This window comes from Kryptolebias marmoratus, linkage group LG2 (assembly GCF_001649575.2).
Source record: "Kryptolebias marmoratus isolate JLee-2015 linkage group LG2, ASM164957v2, whole genome shotgun sequence".
Classification (NCBI taxonomy): domain Eukaryota; kingdom Metazoa; phylum Chordata; class Actinopteri; order Cyprinodontiformes; family Rivulidae; genus Kryptolebias; species Kryptolebias marmoratus.
Window position 1 is genome coordinate 10,014,866 of NC_051431.1, and position 10,486 is coordinate 10,025,351.

The 10,486-nt window shown below is 36.9% G+C and overlaps 3 protein-coding genes across 3 annotated transcripts in view; all 3 read left to right on the forward strand.

The window, feature by feature from the left end:
• LOC108240866 (extracellular calcium-sensing receptor-like) overlaps positions 1–779 on the forward strand; it is a 4,991-nt gene extending 4,212 nt beyond the window's left edge. Inside the window, exon 8 of the mRNA XM_017424662.1 lies at positions 767–779. Coding sequence (XP_017280151.1) covers positions 767–779 — 13 coding nt within the window. The remainder of the gene's footprint in view (positions 1–766) is intronic.
• Positions 780–1,033: 254 nt separating this feature from the next.
• LOC108240867 (extracellular calcium-sensing receptor-like) lies at positions 1,034–5,280 on the forward strand. Its single transcript, XM_017424663.2, has 8 exons — positions 1,034–1,185; positions 1,556–1,850; positions 1,982–2,271; positions 2,927–3,222; positions 3,504–3,709; positions 3,825–4,046; positions 4,179–4,302; positions 4,382–5,280. Exons 1-8 carry the CDS (start codon positions 1,034–1,036, stop codon positions 5,278–5,280), a joined length of 2,484 nt encoding a protein of 827 aa, XP_017280152.2.
• A 2,304-nt stretch (positions 5,281–7,584) lies between these two features.
• The window catches only part of LOC108240868 (vomeronasal type-2 receptor 1-like), a 4,868-nt gene continuing 1,966 nt past the window's right edge, over positions 7,585–10,486 (forward strand). Inside the window, 7 exon segments of the mRNA XM_037980590.1 lie at positions 7,585–7,872; positions 7,988–8,277; positions 8,815–9,110; positions 9,385–9,529; positions 9,639–9,927; positions 10,060–10,183; positions 10,263–10,403. Of these exon segments, the coding sequence (XP_037836518.1) occupies positions 7,612–7,872; positions 7,988–8,277; positions 8,815–9,110; positions 9,385–9,529; positions 9,639–9,927; positions 10,060–10,183; positions 10,263–10,403 (1,546 nt within the window). The 5' untranslated portion in view covers positions 7,585–7,611.

The window sequence follows — 10,486 nt, forward strand, 5'->3', positions numbered from 1 at the left end:
AAAAGCAACTGGGCTTCTGTTTTATTGCTGGCAACAATTCTCTTCACAAGCAAAATGTCTTTAACTATAGAATAGAAATCTAGTATCTTTGCTATGAGAAATGATTTTAGATATGCACATCTATGTTCAAAATGATGCTGGTGTTCTGCCATGTTTCAAATAGTCCTATAACTAAAACAGAAAATAGGCATGCACACTGCATGGCTTTCCATTTCACTAATTTATTAGCACCATGTGATATTTTGCGTGGAGCTCTTCATCAGACAATCTGATATGCGCAGGCCTTTCTCTTCTGTTTCTGCTTTTCTAATTTTAATGACAGAAATAAATATGAAAAAGCAAAAACCTTGGTAGCACTTTATAATAACTACACCTTATTTACTAAAAATAAATGAGTAAATAACCTTGAAAACATCATTAATTAGGGATAATTCATACTCAATACCAGTGGCGGCTTGTGGTGATATTTGATTTTTTTCCCAGTCAAACAGCTTTGCATAACACTGCACCACATTCCTTGACACAATTACTGTTACCACTGATAAAATCAAATCAAACAAGACATGCAATATTGGAAAAGGTTTTATTTTTTAAATGAAGCCTACCTTTTTTTTTAAAGAGCTCATTTCAAAGACTTTTCTGGGATGCAAAAAGGTTAAAGACTACCTCATTTAAGATTTGTTAGCTACACTTGCTGTTAGCCAATCCTTTTCTTGAAACCAGGTCAGCAATAATTTCATTATAAGAAATTTGTTTTTGTAAAAAGGTTGAGTTGTTGAAGTGGAGGGTGTCTTTTTTCATGAATGACCACATGACATAATAAAAAGGTACACAAACAAGTGAAAACACACACTTGAGTGCAGACAGCTAAGAAATGGAGACCTGGACCTTTTTTATTGGTTTGAAATTAGCAGTGAGTTTATTGGAGCTGATGTCAGCAGTCGACTTTGGTGGCTCTGTAAATGGACTGAAACAAGAGGCTGAGCCTATTGATGCTCTGACTAGTGCTGGCGTCAGTACTGAGGCTTCAATGATGAAATGTAATTTGCTGGGTACGACTCGTTTACCTGTATTGTCAGAGGATGGGGACTTTGTTATTGGCGGTGTTTTTGCTTTTCGCCCAAAACTTTACACAGTGATTTATAACTACACCACCAAGCCCGAACCTCCAAGATGCACAGGGAGGTTAGTAGGAGGGAAAAGAAAAGGAGAGTAAAGAATGGAAAAGGATGTTAGATATGTACATATGAAAATTGTGTGATTTGGTACAAAGTTTGGTAAAATTTAAAAAATAAATAATATTGTTTATTTTAACAAGTTTTTGTAAATAGCTTAAATCCAGATGTATACATCTTATTTTATGTCTTAAAATGAGCCAGGTGACACTTGATTTATTATGTTTGATTTACTGATGAATTACAGGATAAGTGGTTCAGTGTGCCAAATGCAGACTTTTTTTTATACTTGTGTTTTCACTTGTCTTTAGTAGTTTAAAGTGAGTTTTTTTTTTAAATTTTGTATAAATGTCAGCATTAACCTAATTAATTTTGTGCAGCTTTAATTCACGGATGTTGCGGTTCTTTCGAACTCTGTTGTTTGCCATTGAGGAGATAAACAACAGCACAGAGCTGCTGCCAGGCGTCAAACTTGGATATCAAATCTATGATTTATGTGTCTCAGCATTAGTGTCGGCACATGTGGCGTTTCAACTAACAAATGGTCAGGACCCTGTGTTTTACAAAGACAGCAATTGTTCCCACTCTGGTATGGTGATGGCTGTTATTGGGGATGCTGGATCTACATCATCAATCAGCATGTCACGCATCATGGGGTCTTTCAATATCCCTTTGGTAAGAAATCTGGTATACAATTACTGCAAAATGTAAGCTTGATTTATACTTGTGGAAGTTTACATTATTTCTTTGTAATATTAATTTAGTAATTTTTTTTCATTTTAATTTTGTAATTTTTTCTGCATTAGTTGAGCCCATTTGCCACCTGTGCCTGCCTGTCAGATAAGCAGCAGCACCCAACTTTTTTCAGAACAATTCCCAGTGATCAGTTCCAAGCTGATGCTCTGGCCAAGCTGGTGAAACACTTTGGCTGGACTTGGATCGGAGCTGTTCGTTCTGACTCAGAATATGGAAATAATGGCATGGCGTCTTTTCTCGATGCAGCAAAGAGAGAGGGGATTTGTGTGGAGTACTCTGAAGCCTTTCTTCGGACCGACCCACACAGCAAGATCCTGAGAATAGCTGAAGTTATTCGCAGGTTTCTGCCTCCCTAATTCTGTTTTTGTACTTTCTTGTGATGAACGCCTTCATTTCCTTTAAATATACAAGTTATTCTTGTTTAGACAGTTGTCTCAATTTCAACAGAGATCTATCGCGTACAAATAAAACAATAAGACTACTATATAATATAGTGTCATATACTGTAATATTGTCAAGGTGAGGCTTAAAAAATAAGTTTTTATTGATTGTTATTCCGAGATATTTATATGATGTAACAAAGTCAATGGATAACCCTGGTGTGATAGTAAAAATATGATTTTGCATGGTAGTAAATAATTGAATTATCTGCATAGTAGTACACAGATGCATCAGTGAGAGCGTGATCCAAGTTATTGATATTAATCATCAAGATCTTTAGTTCTACCACTGACCCATGTGGGACATTTTTGAAGATTTTCTTCTGCAATACAAGCTTCAAACATTTTCACCAAATACAATAATCTCAAATAATATATAATTTGTGGAGCTTTATTGTGTTATGTTTTTACATAGTGCTTAGAAATGATTTAATTAGATACCCAGCGTTTATGGCCCTTTAAACTTGTCTTAACATTAATTCATGCAAGATACGAGCTGTCTGTGTAAACTATGGTATAGGTGAAATTATTCAATTCATTCCACTGTCTCTGCAGGTCAACAGCAATGGTTATTGTGGCTTTTACAGCCGTTGGTGATATCAGTATCCTGCTAGAAGAGCTGACTTTGAATCCTTCACCACCTCGCCAGTGGATAGGAAGTGAGGGCTGGATAACTGACCCAAACTTGATTAGTTTCAGTTTCTGTGCCGGGGCCATCGGAGTTGCAATTCCGCAATCTGTCATCCCAGGTCTGAGAGACTTCCTACTGGATCTCTCTCCCACTGAAGTAGCTGCCTCTTCAGTACTTACTGAGTTCTGGGAGGATGCATTCAACTGCAGCTTGAAAACAAGTGAGAAGTTTTGTGTTTTGTGTAGTTTAACAGTTCCACCTCATTTTTGAGAACAGAGACATTTGTTCTTATTCAAAACTGAACAAAGACTATGTGGTCTTGTCCAAGGTTACACAGAGCAGAACTCTGCTGAACAGATTCAGATCAGATTACATTATATTAGTTCTGCATTTAGTCCGAAACGTTGTTAATAAATCAAATGAGAACATTATATCTAAGTAACAAATTTCTCCATTTTTTTGATTGATCAAACAATTTGATTCTGTTTTATGTCTCATTAGGTAACTACCTCAATAAAAGAATGTGTGATGGAACTGAAGACATAAAACAACTCAAAAACCCATACACTGAAACATCTCAGTTAAGAATCACTAACATGGTGTATAAGGCTGTTTATGCTGTAGCTCATGCCATTCACAATGCAGTGTGTCAGAAAACAAATCACACCAGTCAGTGTAACAAACACATCAGACTTAAAAACAAACAGGTCAGTTAGAAAAAAAAGGGGATTCCAGGGTTTTTCGAGAATTGTAAGGTCGTGTGATTAAATAACGGATTTTACTGGCTAATGTTGTCTCCCCTCACATGCTTTTACTTCACAGGTTTTGACTGAATTAAAAAAAGTAAACTTTTCCCGTAATGGTTATCCTGTGTCATTTGATGCTAACGGGGATCCTTATGCATTTTATGAGCTGGTGAACTGGCAGAAGAGTGAGAGTGGAGTTATTGAGCTGATACCAGTAGGATACTATGATGCATCACTGCCAAAAGGCCAGGAGTTTCAAATCAACAAGAACATAACCTGGGTGGAAGGTGGCACACAAGTACAAGGCCTACTCACAATACTTTTGTCAATGATTTGATGACATGCCTGTTTTCACATTTCCAGAACTAAACAAGGAAAATATAAAGAAGAATAACAAACATTTATTGACTTATCTATATATGTATAACAGGTACCAGTGTCAGTGTGCTCTGAGAGTTGTCCTCCAGGAACTCGTAAAGTGTTGCAGAAAGGAAAACCCATCTGCTGCTACGACTGTATACCATGTCCTGAAGGAGAGATGAGTAATACATCAGGTAACATCAGATTATTTTCATACATATCTGCTTTATGATGTATTTTAGTGTTCACAGCTTTTTTGTTTTATTCCCTTAGATTCTCCTGATTGCTTCCCATGTCCCAGTGAACTCTGGTCTAATGCAGAAAGAGATGTTTGTTTCCCCAAACCTGTTGAGTTTCTTTCCTTCGATGAAGTCCTGTCAATTATACTAGCTGCATTCTCTGTTACTGGGGCCTGTCTGTCCATCATAACAGCAATTATTTTCTTTCATCACAGAACAACTCCAATTGTCAGAGCCAACAACTCTGAGCTGAGCTTCTTGCTGCTCTTCTCTCTGACTCTGTGTTTCTTATGTTCATTAACATTCATCGGAGCTCCCTCTGAGTGGTCCTGCATGCTGCGGCACACAGCGTTTGGTATCACCTTTGTTCTTTGTATCTCCTGTGTTCTTGGGAAAACTGTAGTGGTTTTAATGGCCTTTAAAGCTACACTTCCAGGTAGTAATGTCATGAAATGGTTTGGGCCTCCACAGCAAAGGATGACTGTTGTGTATCTGACATTTATTCAAGTTTTAATTTGTACTCTTTGGTTGGTTCTCAGCCCTCCCTTTCCAATGAAAAATCTGACCACATACAAGGAGAAGATCATCCTGGAATGTGCATTAGGCTCTGCTGTTGGGTTCTGGGCTGTGCTCGGGTACATTGGCCTGCTGGCTGTTTTTTGCTTTGTGTTAGCTGTTCTAGCTCGGAAACTACCTGATAATTTTAATGAGGCCAAGCTGATAACCTTCAGCATGCTGATATTCTGTGCAGTGTGGATCACCTTCATCCCAGCATATGTCAGCTCTCCTGGAAAATTTACTGTGGCTGTGGAGATATTTGCCATCCTGGCCTCCAGTTTTGGACTGATACTGTGTATATTTGCTCCGAAGTGTTTTATCATATTATTTCAGCCAGAGAAAAACTCCAAGAAATATTTAATGAACAAAAACTGATTGTAAAATATTGATGGCTTCAAGATAAAATGTTAAGACATCTGTGACAAGATGGTAATAACAATATACCTTACACTGCTCACATTTGTTGCAGAAAATGTTGCACTTCTTAATTTGTGTGCAAATGGAACAAAAACATGCACATCCGTAAGCTGGTCTAGAGTTTCAGTCTTCCAGGACATGGCAAATCTAAAATAAAAAAAATGAAAAGCAACTGGGCTTCTGTTTTATTGCTGGCAACAATTCTCTTCACAAGCAAAATGTCTTTAACTATAGAATAGAAATCTAGTATCTTTGCTATGAGAAATGATTTTAGATATGCACATCTATGTTCAAAATGATGCTGGTGTTCTGCCATGTTTCAAATAGTCCTATAACTAAAACAGAAAATAGGCATGCACACTGCATGGCTTTCCATTTCACTAATTTATTAGCACCATGTGATATTTTGCGTGGAGCTCTTCATCAGACAATCTGATATGCGCAGGCCTTTCTCTTCTGTTTCTGCTTTTCTAATTTTAATGACAGAAATAAATATGAAAGAGCAAAAACCTTGGTAGCACTTTATAATAACTACACCTTATTTACTAAAAATAAATGAGTAAATAACCTTGAAAACATCAATAATTAGGGATAATTCATACTCAATACCAGTGGTGGCTGGTGGTGATATTTGTAGGGTGGGCTAATAGATATATAATAAAATTGCTGCAGTTTGGAGTCCAGCAACACAAGCATCTGATTTTATATAAAAAGAAACTGTTATAAATTAGCATTATTTCTTTTTTCAGCATAAAAACAACATTAAAACAAACCACCGCCAAAAACCAAGCTTACTCAAAGCCTCTGCCAGTTGTCCAACACTTAATTCCCTTGCATTCACCGTATCAACTATATTTATATCAGATGATTTTTTTAAAATGAAGCTTTACTGTTTTTTAAAAAGAAGCTCATTCCAAAGACTATCCTGGCATGCAAAAAGGTTAATGACTACCTTGTTTAAGATTTGTTAGCTACACTTGCTTTTAGCCAATCCTTTTGCACAAACCAGCTCAGCAATAATTTCATTACAGGAAATTAGTTTTTGCAATAAGGTTGAGTTGTTGAAGCTACTCCCACGCTAAAGGGACAGCAACAAACTGTTGTTTTTCTAAACTCTCAGTTTACCAAAGAAGAGACAAAAATAAAAATGCACTTTGAGCATGGGCTCTATTTTAATTTTATTGTGACATGTTGGATGACATAGATGTTGGGAGAATGTTATAAATCAATTTCTAATTTTTTTTTATTAAACTAGTAATTTGTATATAGACATTTTTGGCACGAGAGTCCACCTTTCAGTGATGAATGAGGGTTTTTACTTTGTTATGAAACTAATAAAGTCATGCACAAATATTATATTAAAAAAACAACTTCAAATATTTTCAAAAACAATTTACAAAACATCTTATAAACAAATGGCATTTAAAACGTGATCAAAGAAACAGTGGAATAGGTTCTGTCATTAAAACACAAATCACAATCACTAAGAAGAGGATGTCTTTTTTCATGATTGACCACATGACATAATAAAAAGGTACCCAAACAAGTGAAAAAACACACTCGAGTGCAGACAGCTAAGAAATGGAGGGCTGGACAGTCTTTATTGGTTTGAGATTGGCAGTGAGTTTATTGGAGCTGATGTCAGCAGTCGACTTTGGTGGCTCTGTAAATGGACTGAAACAAGAGGCTGAGCCTATTGATGCTCTGACTGGTGCTGGTGTCAGTACTGAGGCTTCAATGATGAAATGTGCTCTGCAGGGTACGACTCGTTTACCTGTATTGTCAGAGGATGGGGACTTTATTATTGGCGGTGTTTTTGCTTTTCACCCCAAACTTTACACAGTGATTTATAACTACACCACCAAGCCCGAACCTCCAAGATGCACAGGGAGGTTAGTAGGAGGAAAAAGAAAAGAAAAGGAGAGTAAAGAATGGAAAAGGATGTTAGATATGTACATATAAAAATTGTTTGATTTGCTACAAAGTTTAGTAAAATTTAACAAGTAAATAATACTGTTTATTTTAATACATTTTTGTAAGTGCTTAATTGTATATATCTTATTGTATGTCTTGAAATGAGCCAGGTAACACTTGATTTATTATTTTTGATTTACTAATGACTTACAGGATAAGTGGTTCAGTGTGCCAAATGCAGACTTTTTTTATACTTGTGTTTTCACTTGTCTTTAGTAGTTAAAAAGTGAGTTTTTAATGTTGTATAAAATGTCAGCACTCACCTAATATTTTTTGCCTAGCTTCAATTCACGGATTTTGCGCTTTTCTCGAACAATGATCTTTGCCATTGAGGAGATAAACAACAGCAGAGAGCTGCTGCCAGGTGTCAAACTTGGATATCAAATCTATGATTCATGTGTCTCAGCATTAGTGTCGGCACATGTGGCGTTTCAACTAACAAATGGTCAGGACCCTGTGTTTTACAAAGACAATAATTGTTCTCAATCTGGTATGGTGATGGCTGTTATTGGGGACTCTGGATCTACGCCATCTATCAGCATGTCACGCATTATTAGCTCCTTCAATGTTCCGCTGGTATGTAATATAGTATGTGATAACTGCAAAGTGAAAGTTTGATTATTACTTCTGAATTTGTACATGTTTTTTCTTTTACCATTGAAGAGCTATGTTGTATTTTTTCTTGCATTAGGTGAGCTACTTTGCCACCTGTGCCTGCCTGTCAGATAAGCAGCAGCACCCAACTTTTTTCAGAACAGTTCCCAGTGATCAGTTCCAAGCTGATGCTCTGGCCAAGCTGGTGAAACACTTTGGCTGGACTTGGATAGGAGCTGTTCGTTCTGACTCAGATTATGGAAATAATGGCATGGCATCTTTTCTCAATGCAGCGAAAAGAGAAGGGATCTGTGTGGAGTACTCTGAAGCCTTTTTTCGGACGGACCCACGCAGCAAGATCCAGAGAATAGCTGATGTTATTCGCAGGTTTCTGCCTCCCTAATTCTGTTTTTGTACTTTCTATTGATGAATGCCTTAATTTCCTTTAAAATATACGTATAAGTTTTTATTGATTGTTATTCCTAGATATTTATATGATGTAACAAAGTCAATAGATAACCCCTTTCTGGTGGTAAAATTATGAGTTTGCATGATAGTAAATAACTGAATCATCTGCATAGTAGCATACACAGATGCATCAGTGAGAGCGTGATCCAAGTTATTGATATTAATCATTAAGATCATTACTTCTAACACTGACGCTTTTGGGACATTTTTGAAGATTTCCTTCTGCAATGCAAACTTCCAAAATTTTCCTCAGATACAATAATAACAAAATTGTAAATTGTAGTTCTTTATTGTGTCATGTTTTTACATACTGTTTAAAATGTTTAAACAAGGCACAGATACCCAGCGTTTATGGCCCTTTAAACTTGTCTTAACATTAATTCTTGCAATATATGTGCTGTCTGTGTAAACAATGGTATTGGTTAAATTAGTCAATTCATTCCACTGTCTCTGCAGGTCAACAGCAATGGTTATTGTGGCTTTTACAGCTGCTGGTGATATGAGTGTCCTGCTAGAAGAGCTGGATTTGGATCCCCCTCCACCTCGCCAGTGGATAGGAAGTGAGGGCTGGATAACTGACCCAAACTTGGTGAGCTTCAGTTTCTGTGCCGGAGCAATCGGAGTTGCAATTCAGCAATCTGTCATCCCAGGTCTGAGAGACTTCCTGCTGCATCTCTCTCCCACTGAAGTAGCTGCCTCTTCATTGCTTACTGAGTTCTGGGAAGATGCATTCAACTGCAGCTTGAAAACAAGTGAGAAGTTTTGTGTAGTTTAACAGTTCCACCTCATTTTTGAGAACTGAGACATTTGTTCTTATTCAAAACTGAACAAAGACTATGTGGTCTTGTCCAAGGTTACACAGAGCAGAACTCTGCTGAACAGATTCAGATCAGATTACATTATATTAGTTCTGCATTTAGTCCGAAACGTTGTTAATAAATCAAATGAGAACATTATATCTAAGTAACAAATTTCTCCATTTTTTTGATTGATCAAACAATTTGATTCTGTTTTATGTCTCATTAGGTAACTACCTCAATAAAAGAATGTGTGATGGAACTGAAGACATAAAACAACTCAAAAACCCATACACTGAAACATCTCAGTTAAGAATCACTAACATGGTGTATAAGGCTGTTTATGCTGTAGCTCATGCCATTCACAATGCAGTGTGTCAGAAAACAAATCACACCAGTCAGTGTAACAAACACATCAGACTTAAAAACAAACAGGTCAGTTAGAAAAAAAAGGGGATTCCAGGGTTTTTCGAGAATTGTAAGGTCGTGTGATTAAATAACGGATTTTACTGGCTAATGTTGTCTCCCCTCACATGCTTTTACTTCACAGGTTTTGACTGAATTAAAAAAAGTAAACTTTTCCCGTAATGGTTATCCTGTGTCATTTGATGCTAACGGGGATCCTTATGCATTTTATGAGCTGGTGAACTGGCAGAAGAGTGAGAGTGGAGTTATTGAGCTGATACCAGTAGGATACTATGATGCATCACTGCCAAAAGGCCAGGAGTTTCAAATCAACAAGAACATAACCTGGGTGGAAGGTGGCACACAAGTACAAGGCCTACTCACAATACTTTTGTCAATGATTTGATGACATGCCTGTTTTCACATTTCCAGAACTAAACAAGGAAAATATAAAGAAGAATAACAAACATTTATTGACTTATCTATATATGTATAACAGGTACCAGTGTCAGTGTGCTCTGAGAGTTGTCCTCCAGGAACTCGTAAAGTGTTGCAGAAAGGAAAACCCATCTGCTGCTACGACTGTATACCATGTCCTGAAGGAGAGATGAGTAATACATCAGGTAACATCAGATTATTTTCATACATATCTGCTTTATGATGTATTTTAGTGTTCACAGCTTTTTTGTTTTATTCCCTTAGATTCTCCTGATTGCTTCCCATGTCCCAGTGAACTCTGGTCTAATGCAGAAAGAGATGTTTGTTTCCCCAAACCTGTTGAGTTTCTTTCCTTCGATGAAGTCCTGTCAATTATACTAGCTGCATTCTCTGTTACTGGGGCCTGTCTGTCCATCATAACAGCAATTATTTTCTTTCATCACAGAACAACTCCAATTGTCAGAGCCAACAACTCTGAGCTGAGCTTC